The sequence below is a fragment of the Heloderma suspectum genome, chromosome 3, assembly GCF_057233095.1.
Source record: "Heloderma suspectum isolate Gila_16-S chromosome 3, 16-S_ref, whole genome shotgun sequence".
Lineage (NCBI taxonomy): Eukaryota > Metazoa > Chordata > Lepidosauria > Squamata > Helodermatidae > Heloderma > Heloderma suspectum.
This window is the reverse complement of record NC_139460.1, coordinates 178,142,295-178,168,521: the sequence shown is the minus strand read 5'-3', so window position 1 is coordinate 178,168,521 and position 26,227 is coordinate 178,142,295. Positions and strand designations below refer to the sequence as shown.

Sequence of the window (26,227 nt, the reverse complement as noted above, 5' to 3'; positions counted from 1 at the left end):
TAGGGAAGCCATTATGGACTGGGGAGGGGAGATAAATGGAGGAGGAAATCTAAACATTTCAGGTTATCATGCTGATCCAGTAAATCTGTTTCAACTCTGGGAATGATAATGAGCACAGGCGTTCTCTCAGCTGCCTTTTGATGGAGGAAACTGATCTGTGGCACGAACTCTTTTGCATAGTTGGATTGTTTGTCTCCAAAATTGGAATGAATGTGAACACTTGGGCATTTAAAAGCATTGTTTGGATATCTGGCATCTGCATATGTGTATTGGGGCACCCGCTTTGAGAAGCTGTAATAGTACCAATTCACATAATTAACAGCTAGAAATCAGGTGTGTATGTTTGTGTAGGAGGCCTGCACAGGTGCCTCTTGCAACACATACAAAATAACGTATGCGAAAGAAAATGTCAATGCGTGCTCGCTCTCCTGAGAACCTTCTCCCTCAGAAGAAAAAAGTGTGGAAGGGATTGTAGGGACAGAGTGGCATGCACATGTGCCCTGTGACATGCTTCGTACATTGGTGGGCCGGGGGAGGGGACAAAAGTCCATCGCTAGTTTTCAAACTCCTGAGCCTTCTGTGCTTAAACTGTGAATCTCCTGGAACAGGACTGCGTCTCTGTCTTTAATTTTTAAGTTGTGTCACCATTTGGAATCTTGTATTGGATCCCTTGATGTTACAAATGATTAAATGGAACCTATAGTTCACAGGTCTACAGAAACACATCAGATAAAAGAATCTTTCTAGATGCTCCTCCCCACCAACCATGTACTGAAAATTTCCATAGTCTTAACAGAAAAAGAATACCGTGGGTAGAGTAAAGGGGTCACCTCTATCCTTAGAGGTGGAAAGATCCTTAATGCCAACTCAAGTACAAACAAATTGGAAAATGAACAAATGCAGTGAAATATTTAGCAAATTCATAAGTATTAACAACGGAGTTTGTGAACACCTCCCTACCTGCTTAATCCCTTGGGTGCAAAGGATACCCCATAATAATGGAGATGGATCAGCAGTGTAAATCAACCTGCCCTAACCTCCAAGGTCCACCCAGTCTTTATAAGATTACATATGGACCCTTAAGGCATACCAAAAAAAAAGTAGGAAATCAATTACGTATACATTCAGTTCCCCCCAAAATGTATGTTTAGTCCATGTGTAATACTTTCACAAAGAGTTAGCTAACAAAAAACAAACCACGTGGCACCATTCCATATGGAAAACCATTGAAGTGGTAATTGCACTATTGCAGTTGAATTGATTTTTAATTATGCCAGCTAATTCCATGTGGAACAGCACCCAGTTTCAGTTTTCAACATCTCAGTTTTTTCTTTCAGTTGGCATCCTTTGGGGCTTTCTTTCCCTCCTTCTCTTCATTCTTTATGGGCTGCCACTTCTCAAACTGATTTCTTCTTTTGGCTTGCACTATCACAGTTATGCTGATGATAACAGAACTCTTTCTGTTCACCTCTTCCTCTGTTCTTAACATGTTGGCTCATTATTTCAGTCTTGTATCCCCCCCCCCACCTTGACTTTGCTTTCTCAGTAGGCAGCGTCACCCTTCAGTCTTTTCAGCAAGTTAAGAGCTTGGCTGGTACGTTTGATCCCATTCCTTTCCTTTCCTTCCTAAGTTGGTCCAGGGACATAGCTTTATAAGCTTGAATAGCAGAAGGTATAATAGCCCACATTGCATAAAGAAAAACCTTGAAATGGCCTGCTGGCAACAGTTAGCTGAGTTAATTGCTTCCATTCAAACCAAGAACCAGAGTTCTGTATATGTATACTTACATATCCTATATTGAGGAACTTGCTCTATATCGTTTCCATTTAAGGTCTATTTATATCTCTTTTGGGCTAAAACACTAAAACCTTAGATTTATTGTAATTAATCATCAAACTCTTCTTAGAACAATAAGCTCCAAAAGCAGATAACAGTCAATTTCACCCTGTTCTGGTCAATAAGAGCAAAACAGCATCATTGGCATACAGCGGTTTTGGTAACTGACAATGCAGGGGCATGGGACTCAACATCATGAAGATGAGCAGACAGATAGTTTAAAAGTAAAGAGGCCAAAATAGAGACCTGTCTAATGCCTTTAGCAACAAGAATTGGATTTGAGCCTTATCCCTGCTGCCTGCATCTTACTTGGCTAGAGGCTTGACTATACAGATATCTAATGAGAGTTAATTATTGTATTTTTCCTTCCTTTATTCTTTTTCCCCACTAGTACAGGATTTCCCCCTTTCCACTCCAACTTCTCATTATCTCATGTGTTTTTAGATATTGAGCATGCAAGCAGAGACATGTTTCTATTTTTGTTCACCGGCTAGTTCATATTAGGTGCCTTTATAAATAATAAATGTTTTTTCTCTTGAAAGTAAATGGGACTGTGCTGGACTTTCTGGGCAACATTCTACTTGGATATATGTCTCATTTGTTCCTAATTGGTTCATCAACACATATATCTCACACCTGGCATTGCAGTCCCTCTAATACAGTCAAGGCCAGAAATATTAGAGCAAGGATCACTGTTTTGGCAGTTGACCTCTGTACACCACCACACTGAAGTTGAAAGGAAACACACCCAGATGGGAGTGAAGTCAGAACTTTCAGCTGTAATTCAAGGGGTTGGACAAAAGTGGGGCACTAACCATTCAGGAAGGACAGCCAGTGGTATACACACACCCACATCGTTGGTGGCTCATAAATAATGGAACAAACCAACATCATTTCAAACTTAAGGATTGCCTTTAATACCTGGATGAAAATCCTTTGCGGTCAATGACTGCCTGAAGTCTGGAACCCATGGACATGACCAAATGCTGAGTTTCCTCCCTCGAGATGCTTTGCCAGGCCTTTACTGCAGCTGCCTTCAGCTGCTGCTTGTTTGTTTGTGGGTCTTTCTGCCTTCAGTCGTGTCTTCAGTAAGTGAAAAGCATGCTCTATTGGGTTGTGAGCAGGTGACTGACTTGGCCAGTGAAGAACATCCCACTTCTTTGCCTGGAGAAACTCTTGGGCGGCTTTTGCTGTATGTTTTGGGTCATTATCTATCTGCATTATGAAGCGGCGTCCTATCAGTTTGGCAGCATTCGGCTGGATCTGAGCAGAAAGTATAGCCCTATACACTTCAGAATTCATCCTGCTGCTTTTCTCAGCAGTCAGGTCATCAATAAACACCAATGACCCGGTTCCATTGGCAGCCATACATGCCCATGCCATAACACTGTCTCCACCATGTTTGACAGATGATGTGGTATGCTTTGGATCATGAGCTGTTCCTTTCCTTCTCCATACTTTTCTCTTCCCATCATTCTGATACAAGTTAATCTTGGTCTCATCAGTCCAAAGAATCTTATTCCAGACCTGGGCGGGCTTTTTTAGATGTTTGCTGGCGAAGGCTAATCTGGCCTTTCTGTTCTTGAGCGTTACCAGTGGCTTGCACCTTGTTGTGAAGCCTCTGTATTTACATTCATAAAGCTGTCTCTTGACTGTAGATGTTGACAATGACATTTCTACCTCCTCAAGAGCGTTCTTGACCTGGCTAGATGTTGTGAAAGGGTTCCTCTTCACCATGAGCAGAATTCTGTGGTCATCCACTGTAGTTGTCTTCCGTGGTCTTCCAGGCCTTTTGCTGTTGCTGAGCTTGCCAGTTAATTCCTTCTTTTCCAGGATGTTCCAAACTGTTGTATTGGCCACTCCCGCTGTTTTTGCGTTCTCTCTGCTGGGTTTATTTTGTTTCCTCAGCCTAACGATGGCCTCCTTCACTTGCATGGACACCTCTTTGCACCTCATGTTGGGGGTTCCAGTGAACAGCTACCAAATGCAAATGTAACACTCAGAACCACCTCTAGGCCTTTTATCTGCTTGATTGGTCATGGGGTACGCAGGAAAGAGGCCACACCTGGCCATGCAGCTGCTTGTCAGCCATTCGTTCCATTACTTATGAGCCACCAACGACGGAGGTGTGTGTATGCCACTGGCTGTCCTTCCAGAATGGTTAGTGCCCCATTTTTGTCAAGCCCCTTGAATTACAGCTGAACGTCCTGACTTTGCTCCCATCTGGGTGTGTTTCCTTTCAACTTCAATGTAGTGGTGTACAGAGGCCAACTGCCAAAACAGTGATCTCTAATATTTCTGGCCCTGACTGTATATAGGCCATCTCTCAATATGCTTGTGCTTGTCTGTCATAAATTGGACTTTTTAATGAATACATTTATAAACAGCAAATAAGCCTAAGGCAGCCTTCCCCAACCTGGTGCCCTCCAGATGTTTTGGACCTCAACTCCCACCTGCTTCAGCCAGCATAGTGAACGTTTAGGAATCTTGAGAGCTTTGTTCCAAAACTTCTGGAGGGCACCAGGTTGGGGAAGGTTGGCCTAAGGATATAATTGGCAAGTATTCTAAAGCAACAGGCAGGCCTGTAAAAGGAGAAATAACAAAAAAGTATAGAACACAGCAGTGTACAAAATGCATGTGAGACTTAATAGTAAATGTATCTTTTTGCCCCGTTCATTGTTCTGGGCTACTTAACACTTTTATCAGAAAGATTCACTATATTGGGAAGTAGTGTAAAAGAAAAGGCACTGCAGTGGGAAATCTCCTAAGAGCACCATGTACAAATAATTGGCTAGCTATGGTAAGTAAGCACAAAGAAGAAAATGACTGAAATAATAAATCATTTCATTTGTTCAGATGGATCCGTGTGAGGGTAACTGCCATAGGAATCCTTTGAGAATGCTACACTTAATGGTCTTGGAGTTAATGGATGGAGCATGGAGGGCTGTATAAATTATCCATGTTAACAGTCTTTCCAGTTACAGAAATGTTAGGTCCCACCTAGCTTATTGATGTCCATATAATCATATGTAGCTTGCTTTAGCACAGGGCTGCAGTTTGTTCCCAAGCCTATGGTGAGTAGCAGTCACCTCTTGTAGAAAAATTGAATGGCCATCTGTCCTGTGGAAATACTGCCAAGAACCAAATATGCCCCTCACACACAGTACAGAAATCCTGCTGAACAGAGGGTTTTAAGGTGGGAGAAGAAAGTAATAAGGTGGAAGCACTGTATTTGTGGGCTTGGAAATGAGAGGGATGGAAACAGAGTATGATACAGAAAAGAAAAGTAGAGATTACATTTTTGTGATGCAGAGGGTTGAGACACTTAGGGAACTAGCCTCAAAAAATGGGGTCATAGAAATGGGGAGTTTTGGAGTTCGGTGCCACCAGTATGCTGATAATATCCAACTCTGTCTCTCCTTTCCATCTAGATCCAAGGAAGCTGTTCTAGTTCTAAATTGGTGTCTGATGTCGGTAATGAATTGGATAAGGGTGAACAAATTGAAACTTAATCCAGAAAAGACAGAAGTGCTCCTGGCTGGTTGAAAGGCAGATCAGGGAATAGGGATTCAATCTGTGCTGGATGGCATTACACTTCCCCTGAAGATTCAGATTCACAATCTGGGTGTACACCTGGATTCAGCCCTGAACCTGGATGTCCAAGTTTTGGCGGTGGCCAGGAATGTGTTTGCACAGCTGGCTAGTGTGCCATCTGAGCCTGTTCTTAGAGTTCTCTGATCTTGCCATGGTCATGCATGCCTTAATAATGTACTTTACATGGTGCTGCCTTTGAAAACTGTTTGGTAACTTCAGCTTTTCCAGAATGCTGCGGCCAGACTATTGACTGGGGCTGGTTACAGGGAGCATGTGACTCCATATTACAACAGTTTCACTGGCTGTTTCTGGACACAATTCACAGTGGGTTATGACCTATAAAGGCTAAATTGCTTGGGACCAGGCTATTTGAAAGACCATGCCCTCCCATACAAGCCTGCCCAGGTTCTAAGATCTTTTGGGGAGGCCCTTCTCTTGGGCCTGCCACCATTTGGTGCACATTTGGTGGAGAAGTGAGACAGAGCTGCTCCCATGATCTGATTCCCAAAGAGTCTAGGTTGGCCTCCTCTCTGTTGTCCTTCAACTGGCAGACAAAGATGTTTTTATCAAGGCAGGTCTTTGGCATGTAAGCTGGTCTGTTGCTGAAGAGGGGTTTAATTGATTGGATGCTGCCTTCTTCTTCATGGTAGATGAAGTGAAAGTGGCAGGACCTTTAGGGGAAAGTGTCCATGCCATCTTGGAATTCATGACAGAGCTGTGAAAAGTGAGCTTAGTTGGATGTGTACCTTGGACTTAAAGCCAATTTCAGAAAGCTCAGAAGAGTTGGGTGGGATCCCATGGCTAGAAATGCTGAAGGAAAAAAGAGTTCCAGAGGGATGGGAGACCCTAAAAACTGAAATACTGAAGGCACACAAACTATTCCAATGAAAAGGAAAAATGGTGGACATTTAAAGAAGTCATTAAAGAAGCTCATCAGGAAACTCTCTAATGACCTGAAACTCGAAAAAGTCATGTATAGGAAATGGAAGGAAGAACATGTTACCAAGGAGGAAAACAGTAGAATTGCCCGAACCTGTAAGGGTTGTGTCAGAAAGGCAAAGGCCCAGAATGAGCTGGGGCTGGCACGGGAAGCTAAAACAACAAAAAGGTCTTCTTTGGTTATGTTAGGAGCAAGAAGAAGATCAAAGAAGGGGCAGGTCCTCCGCTTAGGGAAGATAGTGAATTGGTAATGGGTGATGGAGAGAAGGTGGCACTACTCCTATTTTGCCTCAGTCTTCTCCCACAAGGGGAGTTGTGTTCAACCTAGGACAAGTAGAACAAATGATATGCAGAGGGATTTGAGCCCAGAATAAGGACATGGTTAGAGAGCACTTAGCTATTTTAAATGAATTCAGATCTCATGCCCCAGATAAATTACATCCACAGATGCTGAAGGAACTTGGGGACATTATTTCAGGGCTCCTGTCTGTAATCTTTGAGAACTCCTGGAGAACAGGTGACGTGCCAGAAGACTGGAGATGGGTAAATGTTATCCTACCTTCAAGAAGGGGGAAAAGTAGATCCAGGAAACTATAGACCTGTCAGTCTGATATCAGTACTGGGCAAAATTCTCGAACAGGTGATTAAGTGGTTAATCTGTGAGCATCTAGAAAATAATGTATTGATTACTAGAATTCAACATGGGTTTGTCAGGAACAAGTCATGCCAGACCAACCTTATCTCTTTTTTGATAGAGTTACTAGTCTGGTAGATCATGGGAATGCTGTGGACATACCTTGGTTTCCCATATCCTTCTTGAGAAGATGGTAAAATATGGGTTGGACAATGCTGCAATTAGGTGCATCCACAGCTGGTTGAGTAACTGTACTCAAGGGGTGCTAATTAATGGCTCAGCATCCTCCTGGAGGGAGGTCTTAAGTGGAGTGCCTTAGGCTTCTGTCCTAGCCCCTGTGCTGTTCCACATTTTTATAAATGATTTGGATGAAGGTGTAGAGGGGTTGCTTATCACATCTGCAGATGATACAAAGCAAGGAGCGATAGCTTAGAACACCATAGAAGACAGGCTGAAGATTCAAAAGAATCTAGACAGGCTGGAACATTGGGATGAATTTAACAAGATGAGATTCAGCAGAGATAACTGTACAGTCTTGATTTTAGGTACAAAAACATCAAAGATACAACTATAGGATGGGGGAGAGCTGGCAGCAGTACATGTGAAAAGAACCTAGGTGTGTCAGTGGATCACAAGCTGAATATGAGCCAGCGGTGCAGTGTGGCAGCTAAGAAAGTTAATGCAGTCTTGAGCTGCATTAACAGAAGCATAGTGTCCAGATCATGGGAAGTAATAGTTCCACTCTATTCTGCATTAGTCATGCTGCATTTGGAATACTGTGACCAGTTTTGGGCATCCCATTTTAAGAAGGACGTTGAAAAATTGGGAGCATGTACAGAAAAGAGAAATCAGAATGATGAAGGGTCCAGAAACCAAGTCCTACGAGGAATGGTTGAAAGAGCTGGGTATGTTTAGCCTGGAGAAGAGAAGATTAAGAGGAGACATGATAGTTGGTCTTCAAATATCTGAAAGGCTGTCCTGCAGAAGATGGGCCAGAGTTGTTCTCTGTTGCTTCTGAGGGCAGGACTAGAACCAAGTACTGGAAATGAAGGGAAGCAGGTTTTGGCTAAACATTAGGAGAAATTTCCTAACAGTGAGAGCTGTTCAGCAGTGGAACAGATTACTTCAGGAGGTGGTGGGTTCTTGTCTGGAGGTATTTAGCTGAGGCTGGATGAGCATCCATCCGGGATGATGTAGCTGCACCCTGCAATTCAAAGCCTGCGTTGAGCAGGGGGTTGGACTAGATGATCTCAGAGGAATCTTCCAACTCTATGATTCTATGAACCATACAGTAAATAAAAACATTTAAACAATTAAAAACAAAGTCTTGTGGCACTTTAAAGACTAACACATTTTTTATGGCTTAAGATTTTGTGGACCACAGCCCACTTCATCAGAAGCATGAGGTATTATCTTGAATTCTGGGTGCGTGCGCGCACACACAGGGGATGAGTTGTAGCTGAACTCTTTCACATTGAAATCTGTCTTTGAAGTTCCTTTGTTCAAGAATGGCAGAGATGCAGGCTTAGGAACAAGACCCTGTGGCAGACTCAGGTATCAGCTCTGTCCCGTCAGCTTGGTTCATGAATTAATGCCTTCAGAAGTAGGTTAATTTTGTTAATAAGAAAATATCCCAGGTTTTTAAAAGTTGGTCAGAAATTTGTGGAGGATGTAATATTTTCCAGTGGACAGTGGTACAAATTCTAGCAGCTACTAATAAACAGTGCAATCCTATCCTTGTTTGGAAGTAAATTCCACTTTGTTCAATGGGGCTTCCTCTGTAGTGTGTCTTGGATTGCAGCTGATTAATTGCAGATCTTCTGGTTCCATTTCTATCTCTTCCTTCTATTAGCCAAATCTAATTATTTTAGGATCAGGAGGAATGGGATATTCTGTGATTTGTGGGATTACAACCACAGTATTCTTTAAGTAGTTTTGAATTAGACATTCCCCCCAAATATGCCTAAAGTCAGCATAGGGAGAATGGCATCTTCAGCAGATACCACTGACATTAGAGTCAATGTTGTGTTAACTACTACTGATAAATGATCTTAAATATATTTTCTTTATATTGTATATGATTTAAATATCTATCCCACTTGTTTTAGAAAGAAAAAGCCAGGTCTATACAATACAAGCTTTTATTTGAGATTACATGTAGAAGATTCTGTAATCCAGGCTTCAAAATCTGTCTTTACATGAAGATGGTTAAACTTAATTACAAGCTGTGTGAAGATAGGATAGTGTGAGGATACTGAAAGATGAACTAAAACCGTCCATCTTGGCTAGTAAATCCAAATAATCAACCATCAAATCCTGGATTGAAACTAAATGTTTTTCTTTCCAAACAGGAAAAACCTCTAAACCAGGAATGGGGAACGTTTTTTAGTCTGGGGGCCAGATTGCCCCCCTGACCAATTGGACAAGCCGGATGACATCAGGGGAATGGGGACCTACCACCACTGAGCCCATTTTTCCTTCCCCTGTTCAACCCCCCACTCCCATTTTCCCCTGCCCATTTTTCCTTTCTCTTTGCACGGAGAAAGGGACTTGGCTTCTACTAGGAGGAGCAGTTGCTCCAAGAGTTGACTGAGTCATGCACCTCTTTCATGTGCCGCTTGTCGTCCTGATTGGAGCAGCAAGTGGTATGTGAAGGGAAGGGTCTTGGCTGATGCTTGGAGGAGCCATTTCACCAAATGACAACCAAGTCGGACACTTCTTTCAGGCGTTGCTTGCCATCGAAAAGGAAGGACTCAGCTGGCACATGGAGGAGCACATGGCTGAGTCAGGTGCCTTCTTCATCTGCTGTTTAAAATGGTGTTCTGTCTTTGGTTGAATTAATAGCCTTTGAAACCAACAGCTATTAATGGCTAATAATTGATGGAAAACACCTGCAGATGGCTATTGCCCTCATATCCTGCTTTGTGGCCTCCCATCGGCATGTGGCCATTGTTGGAAACAGGATGCTGGACTCGATAGGCTTTGGTCTGATCCAGTAGAGCTCTTCTTATGTTCTTAAAGTAAGCACCACTTCCTTCCCTGATGTTATCCCAGCTCAGATTTACATTTCTTCATGCCTCTCTCTTCATAGAGAAAGGGAGTCAGCTGAGTCCCTTCCCTTAGCCATTGATAGCCTTTCGTTTCCCTTCCCTTAGCCACTGATAGCCTTTGGAGTTATAAAATCTCTTTAAGATTCTGTTGTCAGAATGTTTTTGATCATCTGGTATAAATTTCAATAATTATTTAGCTCAGGCCACCTTATCAGTATTTTACAACAAGCTAGTTGTCAAGGGCTTGCAAAGTTAACATTTTTAACTTACTTACTTACTTACTTACTTATTTACTTATTGCATTTATACCCCGCCTTTTTTCCTCTTGCAAGGAACCCAAGGCGGCTTACATTATCCTCCTCCTCTCCATTTTATCCTCACAACAACAACCCTGTGAGGTGGTTGGGCTGAGAGTCTGTGACTGGCCCAAAGTCACCCAGTGAGCTTCCATGGCCGAGTGGGGACTAGAACCCAGATCTCCCAAGTCCCAGTCCAACACTCTTGCCACTACACCACACTGGCTCATCAAGCTAAATATAAAGAGTAGGTCTTGAGATCTAAATTATCTGATCTAATTTGAAATGAAACCATCCCACTTGCGTTTTTCACACACTTTGAACACTGGCTTACAGCTGTAGTCACCAGGGTATACTGCCTTTCCCATCCTTGCTGTGTACTTTGCTACAACAGCAGGGCAGAAAAAGGTGAGAAGCATCTGGGCAATCAGTGCAGTATATTTGTAACCCTGCTTTAACACCCCCAAATAAGAAACTGGGTTATCTGGACAGCAAAATATACATAACATTAGAAGCCAGTTCAAAGAAATGGAGCCAACAGAGCCTTTCAGTGCCAGGATATGAGCTGTGCCTTGAATGTGCTTAACAGTGCCATCAAGGCATCTGGTATGGTTGGTCTCTGACAGTTCTCAGGAAACAGGGTTCATGATTCCTCTGATCAAGACAGAATGCTATGTATAGTTTTTTATTAATTTTGAAATATTTATATTCCACTTTTCCTCCTTGTAGCTCAGGGTGGCTTACAGTAGAAATCTTGCTTTTAACAATTAAAAACACCCTTACAATTTAAAAGCAAATAATTAAACATTAAAAGAAGAAAACCCAGGAGAGAATAAAAATGCAACAGCACTCAAAATATTTAGGATATTCAAATAACAGATTAAAAACAACAAATAAAAATCGCATGTGAAATGCCTGCCTAAAAAGGAAGGTTATCAGTGCGAAAGTGAGATGGGCCTTCCTTGGAAGGGAGTTCCAGAGCCTAGGCATAGTCTAATGTTCTCTTTAATAGGAACGGTGGGTTGGATCCAAGATTGCACAAGCACACTTGCACTTGTATAAGTGAAAGCCCTGTTGCACAACAGGACTTTCCCATTCTCTCCTCCCTCCTGCATGTACCCCCAAATCTGCTCCGGAGGGTCTCTCGTTTTGAGGAGGTTTGAGGTGGGCTGCATGGGAACAGGAAATCTGTTTCACCAGTAGTTTCCCTTCCAGTGATGGAACAACACCAATGTATCCATCCCCTTGGAAGCTCCTCATGTAGAGTCTAGCCCAGTTGGTTGACACTAGCCTGGTTTGCACATAACAGCAATTCATGGGTTCAACCCATGAATTGCTAGGGTAGAGTGGGAGTGAGCAAATGTGTTGCCTGCTGTGCATTAGTTGCTTCTGCTTTTCATCCAGCTTTGTAAGGAACCCAGGAACCATGGGCGATTGTTGGGTTAAAACTCTGGGTTTTGACCCTAACCCTAAACAACCCTGAGTGTTGGTTTCACGTATCACGACAACAACCCAGGACAGGGCTGTCTACAAAACTAGATGTAAAGCAGAAGCGACAAGAGCGTGGGAAGCAGCACACTCATTTGCTCCAGTGGATCCATGGCTAACTATGGGTTGTTTAACCCATAGTTAATTGTGATGTGCAGACTGGGTTGCATCTGGCAGTGGATTTCTAACATTTTCGGCAGGAGTTTCTCCAGCCCTTTCTGGAAATGCCAGGGGTTGAACCTGGGACATTCTCTATGCAAAGCATGTGCACTACCAACTGAGCTACAGCCCTACGCAGCGTCATTCCCTCCTTTTTAAATGGTTACTACCCAAGACCTTACTGCACTGCGAGCGTCTTGTCCTCTGGTGGATTACGATAGGATGCTGTCGGCAAGCATTTTAACTCTGGTTTTCCCCCAGCTGGGTTATGCAATTAATCTGGTGGGAAACGTAAGCCATCAGAAGTGTGGGAATTGAGTTCAGACATTTCCCTGAACTGCATCCTTTATTTTCATCATCATAATTTCTTCAGACGTATTCCTTGTTACCCTGGCCTCTACCTTTTGTCTGCTGTTGTTGAAATTTAAATTGTAAGCTCATCAGGGCATGTACCTCTGTGTGGTACTTGCCCTGATGTGGGCTTTTTTTGGCCTATTGCTTATATTATTCTGCAGTGCCAGGGATGTTGATTGCACTTTCTAATTAATAATGCACAGTGAGCAACTCTTCAGGTCTTGCTCTATTTCGGAATCACTGATTGCTTCTTGAAGTTGAAACTTTGAGGATGGTTCAGAAACGTCAGTTGGTGCAGAGTGCAGCTGCCTGAATATTGGTGGGGGCTGGGAGGTCTGATCATATGACACTGATACTGCACCAGCTGCATTGGTTCCCAGTGCATTTCTGAGCACAATTTAAAGTGCTGGTTTTAATCTTTAAAGACTTAAAAGGTTTGGGCCCAGGTTACTTGAAGGACCTCCTTCCCCTGTACCAGCCTGCCCTCACATTGAGGTCATCAACAGAGGCCCTTCTCACTTGCCTGCTGCCAAGGGCAGTTAGGCTGGAGAGTACAAGGGTGAGGGCCCTATTCAGTGGTGGCCCTGCACCTCTGGAATTGGCTTCTGACAGGCTCCTTCTTCGCAAGTCTTCAGCAACGTTCTGAACACCCATCGGTTTTCACTGGCCTTCCCATAATCTGGGCTGTAGGTTTTGTTGGTATAATCTGTTTTTATAGTGTTTTATAGCATTTTATTGTATATTATTGCTTATTTGTGTATGTTTTTTAAAATCCCGTACACCACCATGAGAGGTTTCTACTCTTAAAGCAGGAGTAAAAATAATTTAAAATAAATTTTAAAAAACTAATACATTTAGGGGCTACAGGCTAGATCTGTTTATTAAAGTTTTCAGAAACCAGCTCTAACTTGCTTTGAACATTCCACTCTTGATTTTTTCCCCTCTTTCTTGTTAGATGAAAGGTGCACTGACTGAAATTATCCAGCTTGCTACCTTGGATCCAGACCCCTGGGTCTTAATGGTGGCTGATATTTTAAAATCCTTTCCAGATATTGGCTCCCTTAACCTTGATCTGGAAGAGCAGAATCCCAATGTTCAGGATATTTTAGGAGAACTGCGAGAAAAAGGTAAGTCATCTTTCTTGTAAATTCTTCTGTAATAGTATTGTGTTTCCTTTGTAAATAAGAGGTTGGGTCCTTATCCTGCAGGGTTTCTTCTTAATGAGTAGGCTTGTTGGGTGTTCTGAATCTTGAGACTTGGAAGGCAGAACCTTAGAGGTGGAGCCTAGTGATGTAAAGGTGTAGTGTAGCAGCCTATGGCAGAGGACATTGACTGCTGGCAGAGCCTGGCTGGCTGGCTGGCTGGCTCAAGGGTAAAGCCTGATGGACATGGTATGGAGCTATTAAAAAAGCCTTCTTCTTTGCCACATCCCCTGGAGACTCCGAGAAAGTGGCTAAATCCCTAAAACTGGCAAGCTTACACATGAGGGAGATCTACAAATAGAAATCTATTCATATAATAAGCCACCATTAATTAGTTAACTGATTAAATGCTGGGGATTTCTTGGGCATCTAAACTGAATATTAAATAATTATATCCTGCCCTTTAGCAATAACTGTTATTATTGCTAAGAATTGAAAAGAACAATTCTTTTTTGTCTTGCAGTGGAACTGTGTTTCATAATACCACATTTCCTAACTGTATTGGTTAATAATAATAATAACAATAACAATACATTTGCTGTCATTCCCAAACAGTGTTTGAGCTACACTAGTGTGACTTGAGGGAACTGTTAGTGTGCTGTGAGAAATAACTAAAGCTGTTAGGAAAGCAGTAAAGCTCTAGGCATGCCTCCTCAGAGGGCAGGTCATTCTACAGTGACTTTGCCTTAGGAGTGACTGAAGGACCCAGTCTTTCCTGATGCAGAGAAGTGCCAAAATTACCTTCCGTCACCTACTGCATGATTCTGTTCTAGGGGCTAAAATAGTTGTGACACTGGAGATCTGTATTGAGGATCTCTCCTCTCTCTCTCCCCACCACCTTAAAATAGCCATTGGGGTGGTGGAGGGTTGGGACCAATGCTGCTTTCCTGATTTTACAATAGCTTTCCTAAAGCTGTTGTTTGCTCCACAGCGAGAAATGTACAGATATGTTTTTCCTGTGGGGGAAAATAGCAGCTGTGGGGCATTTTAATCAACAAAATGGCCTAGGGAAAAAAAGGGTTAACACTTCAGCACCATGGTTCATGTTGTTTTCTCCTCCCATCCTGCATTTCTGTTTATTGGAAGATTCTCACAATGGCTCTCCTACATCATGTGCACCCTAAGTTATATGCTTCCAATTAGGAGGTTCACTCAGAGCAGTAATGTGTGCAGAGATGTAACAGCAAGTGACATCCTTTTTGAGGCTCAGTCATTCTGCACATTTTATTGTGGGCTGTGTGCTGAAGGAGGCAAGATTAGAGGTTTGCAGAAGCTCCAAAAAGTAAGTACTCATAATACTTTTCAGTATATTTCTGTGTTGAAATTATAGTTAAATCAAACATAATTATTAATCTCTCCAATTGTATACAGCCAAATTCATAAGGTTTTAGTAAGCGTGACTTCAGGATTTGCTGTCCTCTTGGAAAATGTCATTTTTGTTTTATAAAGGTTATTGAATATTTGTTTCCTATTTTGCCAGTAGTCATCTCTGTAATGGTACACTTGGAAATTCCATTTGAATCAGTGGGGCTTGTGTTGAAGTAAACCTGTTGAGTCACACATTTCTGTAGTTTTAGATCATATTTGGAATTTGCAGAAATTTTATTATTTATGTTCTGTCTTTCCGTTACTCAAGGCTTTCAAGACAGTTTACGAAAATGTTTGAAGGAAGTTGTTGTTGGTATCAATGGGGGGCAGGTTACCAGCCCAGTAATGAGCTGTGGGCATAAAAGCACACTCATTGGTTTTACATGCAATTACAGTGCCAGCATTCAATAGGAGAATCCTTTGGTACCTTAAACACTTAGTACTTAAGGCCCACTTTATCAGGTGCATGGTGTTATCCTAAGCTGTATATATACATATAGATACAGATGGCAAAAAGGTTGTAAAAATTAGGCTGTAACGGACATGAAATGCAGTACAGTCACTGTGCTAATTTAACACACACAGAAGGAACAATGACTGTCCCATAGTGGAAATGATACCTCCAGTCTTGATTAAGTCCAGACTGAGTAGAATCTGAACTTGTTGATAAATTCTAGTTCAATAATTTAAGTCTGGAACCACTTCTGAAGCCTTTGTGTGGAAGTATAGTGGCTTTGAGGTCACCAGCACAGTGTTCTGGATGATTGAAACATTCTTCAGTTGGCTTTTGAATATTGCCATTTTTTCATGTCAAATGTCATTCAACTTAAGTTCCAGGTACATTTTTGGATTATGGATGAATAATTATGTGAGTTAGTTTTTGCATGTCTGCTGTAAATAGCTCATGCATTATAGGTAGGAACAGCTGAGAACCAGAATATGATAGCCTAATGGCAAGATTCCTCAAAAGGCAGACATCTGCATTCTTTCTGAAATCATTAAAAGTTTGCTGGTAGCTCATCTTTCGCCCTTGACAGTCTTCCACCCAGTTTGCATGTAATGGGAAGCCGCAATGGGTGAATTTCAGGGCTCCTTGTTGTGGATCAGGCTGCCATTTTGAAAATTCAAGCTGCAGCAGGGGCGCACTGCACCTTGTTGTTACGTATGAACCTGGAGAGGGTGGGTTGTTGGGGTGGCTAAGAAGCCACCCACAACTAAAACAGGCCATGGGTTCTGGGTGGCTTGTTAACCATCCCAACAACTCACCTTTGCTGGGTTCGGACATAATGACAAGTTGCAGTGTGCCCCTGGCAGCTTGAATTTTTCAAATGGAAAACGACAAGACCTGTGGGGTAATTCACCCACGGTGGCTTGCTGTTACTTTCAAACCAGATCACTGGCAGCTAGATAATATGGCATGTAAGTCCCCCTTCCTTCCCAGAATAATACACCCCTGTAATTGTCAGCTCCCCTGGGATGTGTAGCAGTTCCCTAGCAAACATGCGAGAGGCAAATAACTGTACAATGGCAGCTCCACAAATGTCTCCACTGGCCGGATTCGCATGATCACGAGGGGAAACAATGCAGTACGGGTGACTTCTAACCCACCCCACAACCCCTCCTACAAGCCATAGGTTGTGGGGTGGGTTAGAAGCTACTCCTGCCGTGCCACACGTTGGGTTCAGACGACACAGCAACCCGCAATGCAGCACGGGTAATTAAGCAAATGGCGGGGGTGAGAACAACACATATTATATTGTTTCTTCCGCTGATCGTGTGAACCCAGCCATTGTCTCCGTTTTGAGTGTAATGGCTACCATCCTTTTGAGGGTATAAAAGAACGAAAGAGAGCTATGCATGCGTCTGACTTGGTACAGGACAGGGTAAGCCATCTGTACATGGGGCTTGGACTAGGGAGGTACAGAGCTGTTTGCTGAGCGGTAGTGTGGCAGAGCAACAATTCAGAGGATGGGCAACTACCTCTTAAATTTATTTGAAGGGTGAGAGCTGTGAGATGAACAAGACAGAAATAACTTGGTGCAATAGAGAATAAGGCATTTTGCCTTTATGATTAATACCTTAAAGAAATGTATGGTTGTGTACCTAAGCTATTAAAGCTTTTCTTATTATTGGTGGTTATAAGAACTTATTTCCTATGTATCTTCACTTTTATATAGTGAGTGAATGTGAAACATCAGCCATGTTGCCATTGGAATGCCAGTACTTAAATAAAAATGCCTTGACCACATTGGCTGGACCCCTCACACCTCCAGTGAAACACTTCCAGCTGAAACGGAAACCAAAAAGTGCCACTCTCCGAGCAGAGCTCTTGCAGAAGTGTAAGTATCAAGCCAGCTGTGGATATAGATTAGAAAAACATGAGGGATATTGATTGATTGCATTTATACCCCGCCTTTTTTCCCTTGCAAGGAACCCAAGGCGGCTTACATTATCCTCCTCCTCTCCATTTTATCCTCACAACAACAACCCACCCCTGTGAGGTGGGTTGGGCTGAGAGTCTGTGACTGGCCCAAAGTCACCCAGTGAGCTTCCATGGCCGAGTGGGGACTAGAACCCGGATCTCCCAGCTCCTAGTCCAACACTCTTGCCACTACACCACACTGGCTCTCTAGACTATACCCAGCAGGATATTCTTAATATTGTTCACTGTGCTTTTGAAAAATATTCAACTTATACAGAAGAATAAAATTCAAGGTTATGATGCTTTTGTGGTTTAGAACATTGATCTTCAATTGGTAGATTAGAACCTGATCTACGATGGGTCATTCCAGTGGCAATACCGTTATTTTTTCATTCTCATTCATTTCCCCCCCCCTCGTTTTTAAAGGAGAAAAAGGGAGAAAAAGCAAAAGAGAGAGGAGAAAAAAGCAAACCTTAATGCAAAGGTGAAGAGGACCTTTTACTTTTTGTAGAAATGTAGAACAGAGAATTTCTACAGGTGTAGATTTTGCTTCTTTCATCTCTGACTGACAAGCTACGTATGTTGAAATTCTTTCTTGTTCTACAGAACTATTAAAGGTACGGGAATTCTGTCCTCCTTTGCATCTGGCCATCCGAGATTGAGAAGGAGAAAGATAGACATACACAGTAACCTTTAAAAGTTTGTCTCATTTTTCACACAGGTGGATCTGAAAGTTGAAAACTAGTGGCTTAGAACAATGTCAGCATTCTTTAAAATGGAAAACATGCAGATTTTCTGGGACTAGGAATTCTTTCTGTTTTAGATACGGCCCTAGAAAGTGGGAACTCTGTATGTAAACTTAGTCTGTAAATTATTGAGATTCTTTCTGGATAGGCTCATGTTTCAATTGTTGTGTTAAAGCACTATTTAAGAATGGGACTTTTTAGGTGAGTATTAATTAGAGTTATTCTTCCAGCTACTGAAACTGCACAGCAGCTCAAGAAGACAGCTGGAGTGCCTTTCCATGCCAAAGGAAGGGGGTTGGTCAAAAAAATTGATACAACAAGTAAGACATAATTTTTCTTGCTACTTATATATAAACAATTCATACCTAAAAACCACTATTTTGAAGGAAGTATTTGAAAGATAAAACGTGTGAACCTATTGTTCCTGGAAGGGCATTCCAAGGGATATAGGATACTCTAGACCTTCCCTTCAGTGGTGGTGATGGAGGTCTGCCCATTGAGTCATCCCCGAACAGTGGCAGAGGTTTTTGTTGGTGTCCCAGCATTGAAGCTCCTTTGGCAGTGGGACTGAAAAGGGGACAGATAGGGGGGTATTGGTGTTGTGGGCAATATAGGATCCTAGGCTACCTCATTCTGTGACCCAGGGCAGGCCATAGGATAAATAGTGCCCTGGGTGAAGGGTGCCTTTGGTCCCCCCGTCCCCCCCGTTGTGCTCAGCTTTGTAGGGCTATTTGTCATGGACCAATCATAAGCCTGCCTACCAATCTTGTGGGTGGGCATCCTTCCTGGAAGATGTGTAGAAACTAAAAATGCAGTTCTTCAGTGTTATGCGGAACATCAACGACCTCTGAAATCCTTTAGCACTGACCTCAGCTCTCAGCTCGGTGCCCCAGGCAACTGCCCAGCTCACCCACCCCTAAGGCCGGCTCCGCTCTGACACATATCCAAAACAGCCTGACATACTCCCACTGAAGGCAGCTGGGGAGGTGGGGAGGAAAAACTGACTGCTGGTAGGGCGTAGCAGGTGGCAGTTCCTGTGGTATGGACTTCCCCCCTCTCCACCTTAGGATTGCTCTGTAATGCTTAATCCTGCAGCCCCCAAAGCCTTTTGGAATTCAGTCATTTGCATTATCTTAGAATACTGAAAATTCCAACTTCAAAACAAAATATTTTTTGGCCTCACAGATAAGGCTGGACATCATTGCTATCAAATTTTCACAGTGGCCCCTTTCAAAGATGATTCTTATCTGGCTTAAATAGTTTAACCAGATTTTTTAATATAGTCTTTTGTCATTGCATCTTCTAGTCCACTCATTGGGAGGAATATGTTTTCCTCCAAAAATGTGTGTTGGATTTCTAAGAAAAACATAGGACCTGCATGATTATGTGGTAAGAGAATAGGAAAATATACTTTTTTTTTTAAAGGGCATGCAGGCTTCTTAGGATATCGGTGAACAAAGTTCTGCATTGGACATTCTATACACGTTCCATAGAGTTTTCAATTAAAATGACAACATTTAATTTTTGTTCTCAAGCATGATGTCCAGCTTCCTAGAAGGTACTTAGGTAAACCATTATGACAGGTTGTATATTTCCAAGGCTTTAAGAGCAATTGCCCATCTACTCAAATGACATGCTGACATACATGGAGATTTAAAAGCTGAGTTTGTGTTAAAAAGACAGAGGAGGAGGGGATGGAGTTGGGTGAAAGCTTTTCATGCATGTTGGCCTTTCAGAAACCTATTTCTTCTTTTTCAGTCCTGGCAATTTATTAAATGTTAACCGTGTGTTCCTAGAAAATGCATTAATCTATCCCCTCACAATCTCTCGCTTCCTACTTCCTTTTTCTTCCTGAGTTTTTGTCTTCATACATATCTATATGTGTTCATGACCACATCTTCTGCCTGCTGTATACAGACAAGATTCAGGCAATAACAGCATGTACATAGGCAAACATTCCAAATCTCTGTGGCTTAACCCCCCCCCCCCAATACGCAATGCATATATTTTAATTGCAACATCAACTCTTGTCCTTTCACCTTGTGTGGCGGTGGCAGCTGCTTCCTCCTCCTCTCCCTCTCTCTGTCTCTGTCTCTGTCTCTGCTTGACTGTGTCAGAACTTGCTACAGCTGCTTCTTCTCATGCTAACAGTGCCATAGGCTGCAATATTTTTTATCGGGAAGAATGGATGGGCCATCACGGATGGATTACTAAGCCATCCAAGATGGCTCAACATGTTTCTTCTTGTGTTTTGCGTTTTGTGCGCAGCTTTATGTTGTGATCTCAGTAATACCAGAGAGTTTGGATTCTGACTGTCCTGCCTCTGTGTTGGGGAGCTGACATACAATAGTGTTTTCCCAAACTTTTGATACATAGGGCACAGTTCTCTTCCCCCTCCCCTCAATTAAAATTATGTATGCATTTTGCACATTGCACACAGAACAATAGGCAGCCGTTGTCATTGCCGCTACAGGATAGCTGCCTCCTAGCATCCTCCCCTCCCTTTAGCTCAGGCAGTCATGGCTGGAAGATGACAGAATGGTTTTTGGGCACTGGTGATGTTTCTGGATTTCTCACCAGGTTGTCAGGTGTAGCGAGAGCTGCATTAGGGGAACCTGGTGCAGCCTTCCTGCTTTGCGAAGATATCACTATCCATATGTTGGGATATATTTCTGTGCTGCCTCATGAGGCTTTGTCTGTAAGGCAGTGTGCTCTCTACCAGCCCGAAAGAGCCTCTCTGTGCTTGGCTTCTCCTAGTGGAATCAGCACTGGTTATATCGGCTCTATGAGTCTACAGCAATATCGCTGAGTCTTTTTTGAGTTGGAAGGGAACCCCATCTGCCCACCCCCACAAGAGATTGTAAAACTGAATAATGTTCTTCACTCTAATACTTTGAAAGGAAGGTCTTTCTAGGAGGTAACTTCTAGCAGTGAGGCGTCTTCTGTTTTTGTACATGATGTCTTAAACATTCTTCCCCCGAGTCTTCATGGGCTGCTGAAGTAACACCTATATTTTTCTGTTTTTATAGAAATACATTAATAAAAGTATTTGACAGTTGATGGGGTACAATTAATATATATACTTTTTAGATTGTAATAACAAGCAAAAATGTGTTGTGAAACAATGCAAATAAGTTTTTTTTTGTTTTTAATATCCTCTGTGAAGTATGACAACATTTGGCTTATGTTTTAATATTTTAGTCAGTCTTAAGCATAATGGCTATGTTTTGTTGATACTCTGGATAAAGGATGTGATAAATTGATCAAAATATGTAACTAGTGCTGTTTGAGAGGTTTTGGCATTCTTTAGAGGAGTGGTCTTATCGCTGATATCAGTGAATTACATTTTTCCTCCTTACTGTTTTGTTTTTAGCTCCACTCAAAGGAATACCGAAACAAGCTCCGTTCAGGAATCCCACAGCTCCGAGTGTATTTAGTCCTGCTGGGAATAGAACTCCCATTCCACCCTCAAGAACTCCTTTGCGTAAAGAGAGAGGAGTAAAGGTACATACACCTTTTTAAAAGTGTGTTTTCCTCCTTCACTCCTCCCCAGGATCAGAAGTTCACTCTCTTCACAGATTTATATAAACATTCAGACATGTATATTTGGACAAACTGTTAGTCCATATAGCTTTGGGTGCCTGTTCCTTGACAGTGGCTGTTGTTGGAAGCTTTGGACAGGGGGGCTTGCTGATTGCACCACCCAAGGCCACTTTTCCCACAGCAGGACCGTGTGTCATCATCATCGCCACATTCTGTTTACAGAGCATCTCAAAATACTGTAGACCTTGTTTCCCTGATAGAAGAAGGCTTGATTGCTTGCCATCTGGCTCCACCTGAGCCTATTTTGCCTCTCTTCCTTTACATTATGTAAAAGCTCTGTCTATGGATGGATTTTACCACCCTGTTCTCACTGTGAGTTGATACTGTGTATAGTATACAGCTAGGAATACCAATGACCTACTTGGGTAGAACTAAGCAATGATACCTCCTTGACCCCCAGTATTTGCTATTAGGTTTTTTCTACAGTGTATTTAAAAATCCTTTCATTATCTGCCTAATCTAAACTGGGATCCAATAATCTATAAATTTCCGTAGTTGATTACATTGGCTTTCAAACTTAATTTATAAAGTGTCATTGGCTCTGTGTGTGTGTGTGTGTGTGTGTGTGTGTATGAATAGTTTTTTTAAATTACCTTGATGCCTTAGCCACATTTGCCCCTCAAAAGAGGAAGTCAGCTCAGCTGGGGAACACACTAGGGTGGTCAGCCCAGGGTGGCTGGGAGGTCAGTCGCTCAACATCTCTCCACTCTGATTCTCGTTCATACCACTGAGAGCCTTTTCTGCCTGACTTAAAGACCTATGAACTGACTTGTGGGAATTTACAAATTGGTAATAGACTACAGATCTCTTAACCATGGTTAATAGATCACTAGCTGCATTTTTATTGGCCCATAGTAATAATAAATGTCGGCATATTATTTGAATTTTTTTCCAACCAATGTATTTCATTTGTTACTATTCAAAGCCCTTGTTTTCTAACCTGAACATTTTGTTTGTGATGTATTAATCCTAACCAATTTCTCTTCCAGTAACTCCTATCAATGGCTACTAGTCATAATGGCTATATATTACCTCCAGTATTGGAGGCAGCATGTCTCTGTATACCAGTTGCTGGGGAACATGAGCGGGAGAATGCTGTTGTAATCATGACCTGCTTGTGGGCTTCCCATAAGGGTCTGGTTGGCCACAGTGGCAAAGGTCTTTGGTCTGATCTTCTTATATTCTTATGCCTTTAATAATCTTTACATGTAGTACATGCAAGAGTTTCTTCATTGTGTTTCTTCTTCAAAAACTTCAAGTTTTTAAAAGTTATATTAACTCCATTTTAGCTATTACTAAGTTTAACTGAACAATAAATTCCTTCCCTTTCTAACTGACTCTACAGCTCCCAACAAAAAGCAGTGTGGGTGGGGATGTGTCTGTCACGGTGAGGATTGAAGGTGCATGGGTCTCCTGACCTGCCACTGGCATTGTCTATCTTCCAAAGCTACAGTGACTGTTGCAGGTCTTACGTACTCCTCCCCCTGAAGTGGGAAAAGGCAAGCCAGAGTAGAGTTCAAGCCTCTTTAACTCTTCTTATCTGTATGGGATCAGGTCTAGGGTGAAGCTGAAGCCCAGGAAGTAATACTGGCTTGTAGCCTTGTGATCTTGTGAGGGGAAAATACTCACAGACACGGTTGTCTTCTTTTCTCTGGTCATTCAGGTTCACAGCCTGGAGGTGTTTTTTAGTACACCAGAAATAAAAATGTAAACTTTCTGGAAAGTTTTAAGCAGTGGGGGTGGTGGAATGTTTTAGAAAAATTGAAGTATGTGCAATGCTTTTTTGTTTATCAAAACTAAACTTCCTTTGCTATCTTAAGACCCTGAAATGTATCATGCATAATTCAATAACATAACTGTGAAATTTGGCATATTTATAGCATTTAGAACTACAAATCTTTTAGTATTATTCAAACAATAGTTGCAGTTGTACCCAGTATTTGGAGATAAAGCGGAGGGGACAGGAGGAGGAAGGAGCACAGGAGACCTTCGAGAGCACTGGGCTACTTGTTCACATTGTGCCAAACCATCTTTTGGTATTATGTCTGAATGCCAATATGAAGACTTCAAAATTATCATGCAGAAACAAATTCTCATTTTTAGAGAAAAGGCTCCTAAAATAAGCATCCCTATAAATGGCAATAAATTTAGATACCAGTATATAATTACTTTGTACAGTGAGGCTGCAGTCCTATGTGCAGTTAATTGGACTTGGGAAGCTTTGCCTGTACATAAGAATGCTCAGGAGCAGACAAGTGTCATACTGTTTATTTAACATCCACATTTTCATTTTCTTAAGTCAGCTTTCTCATTTACATCATTGGGAAAATAATATATTTTATAAAATGAAAATATTGGTGGAAGCTGCAATGGTTACCCTGAACCCATATTTATTTATATTTATATCTCACTCAACCTTTAAAACCCTATATGGTTCCGGCCCAGCCTATCTTAAGGAGCGCCTCCAGCAGCACCAGACAGGCCGCTCAACAAGATCAGCCTTGGATGGCCTTCTCTCTGTCCCATCAGCCAGGACAGCTAGACTGGTGGGGATGAGGGAGAGGGCCTTTTCTGTGGTGACCCCCACTCTGTTGAACTCCCTCCCTAGGAAACTCCGTCATGCCCCCTCTTTAATGAGCTTCCGTCGTGCATTAAAAACGTTGTTGTTCAGGCAGGCATTTGGGGTGAGCTAGGGTATTTTAGAAAATGTTTTTATTGTAGAATTTTATTGTTTTAAACTGTTTTTACTGTATGTTGTACATTGCCCAGAGTGGCTGGGTGACCATCCAGATGGGCGATTAATAAATTTAATAATAAATAATAAATAAATTAATAATATAAGATACCTTTGAAAATACTGGCACAACATGTTCCTCTAATCAGTGTCTGAAAAATTTGTAGCTTCTGATTCGGAACATTCATTTTGAGCTTAATGGACTTCAGAAAATGGAAGGTTTCCATGAACGGAAAGAAGCTTCACAAGTCTTTCATGCGTTAACTTGGTCATTGATTGTCTCTGAGTATTTTCAAACATTCATTAGTTGTTTGTAGTTTCTGCGCAGGCACACATACAGGATAGCTTGCACAGTGCGTGGTTAGAACATTCCAGAGCTGCAACCTAGGCATTTTTGACAGCAGGGCACACCCCCAGGTCCAATTCACATGCCCAAAGGGGTGGATCCCATGCCTTCCCACTCAGTTTTTTGTTGGCTGTCCCAGCAGGATAGTTCTCTTGAACTAAGCCTATATTCTACTTCTTCTCTCATTTCTCCCTTTCTGTCCATTTTGTATTTTTCTATTCATCTTGACTTTGCCCCACGCTTGCTGCCATGTGTCTTATAGTTCAGCAGCCTTCCTTTTTAAGAAGTATAAAAGTGCCGGGGCAAATTACTGCTGATGGGTGGCCATTACTGTGCCTCCTGTTTGGAGGAAGAGCATTTGGTAGACGTGTGCATCTGCTATCACTAAATGCCACCTGTCCAAATAGTGAGGCACAGGGTTGCACTTTCCAGTCACTCAAGAGAGGGATTTCACTGGAGGCCGTATGGGTGGTGTATCCATGAAGGATATAGACTTGCCAGTCTTCTAACCATTGCAGATTCTACCAGTATTTTTGTTTCATAAAATGTTTTTCATAATGATGTGAATGACAGACCTGACCACTTAGAAAATGAAAATATGGGTGTTAAAAGAAATTAGCAGGTACACTGTGGCTATACTCTGTAACAAGTGAGAATGCTACACATTTCTTTCTTTGCTGTCAGTTTTTATTCCCTGTTGCATAGATGGATTTAACAAGGTCATATCATATTCTTGGCTATTATGGGGTTCAAAATAGGTGCACCTACTAGATAGGTTCATACATGCTAAATTTGTAAAAAGTGAAGTTGCCCTGAGATGATAAATTCTATGCGTATGTGGAACTGTATAAGACAGGTGGTGCGATCCATCAGACATTAATCTGATGAACTCTGTAATAAATGTGAAATGAAGTTTTTCCTATCTGTCTGTCTGTCTGTCTGTCTGTCTGTAGTTACTAGACATCTCAGAGCTGGATATGGTTGGTGCTGGCCGGGAAGCAAAAAGAAGGAGGAAGACCCTAGGTAATTATACAGTGTTATGAACATTAGGCCTTTATACTTAATTATCAAATTAAACTTTTTAAAAAGTCAGATACTTTTCTTTTGATACGCCATTTTCCCATAAAGCCAGTGTGAAGCTATGAGGTGCGTAGATTTTTGAGAAGGTGGAATAATTTTTTTTTTTATGTTTGTGCACAATAAGCTTGAGAGAATGAACGATTTCTGATATGGCACATGGTCGCAGATTAGCAAAGAGGAGGGAGATTGCAGTAGTTGTGCAAATAATATAATCTGAAAAAACGTTGCATGATGAATGAAATATGTCAAAGATTACTGATGATGCATCTTTCTGCATGACTTAAATCTGTTTTCATTAATGAAAATAAATATACGAGAAGGGGTTTGTACTTAAGTTTGCTTAACAGAACATATCGAACTATTTATATATGTACA

At 41.9% G+C, this 26,227-nt stretch overlaps 1 protein-coding gene across 2 annotated transcripts in view; it reads left to right on the top strand.

Moving 5' to 3' along the window:
• NELFA (negative elongation factor complex member A) overlaps positions 1-26,227 on the top strand; it is a 73,815-nt gene that overhangs the window by 23,470 nt on the left and 24,118 nt on the right. For both annotated transcript variants that reach the window (XM_084845026.1, XM_084845027.1), the window contains exons 2-6: positions 13,307-13,478; positions 17,099-17,260; positions 18,320-18,409; positions 21,463-21,593; positions 25,726-25,795. In XM_084845026.1, the coding sequence (XP_084701152.1) occupies positions 13,307-13,478; positions 17,099-17,260; positions 18,320-18,409; positions 21,463-21,593; positions 25,726-25,795 (625 nt within the window). The remainder of the gene's footprint in view (positions 1-13,306; positions 13,479-17,098; positions 17,261-18,319; positions 18,410-21,462; positions 21,594-25,725; positions 25,796-26,227) is intronic.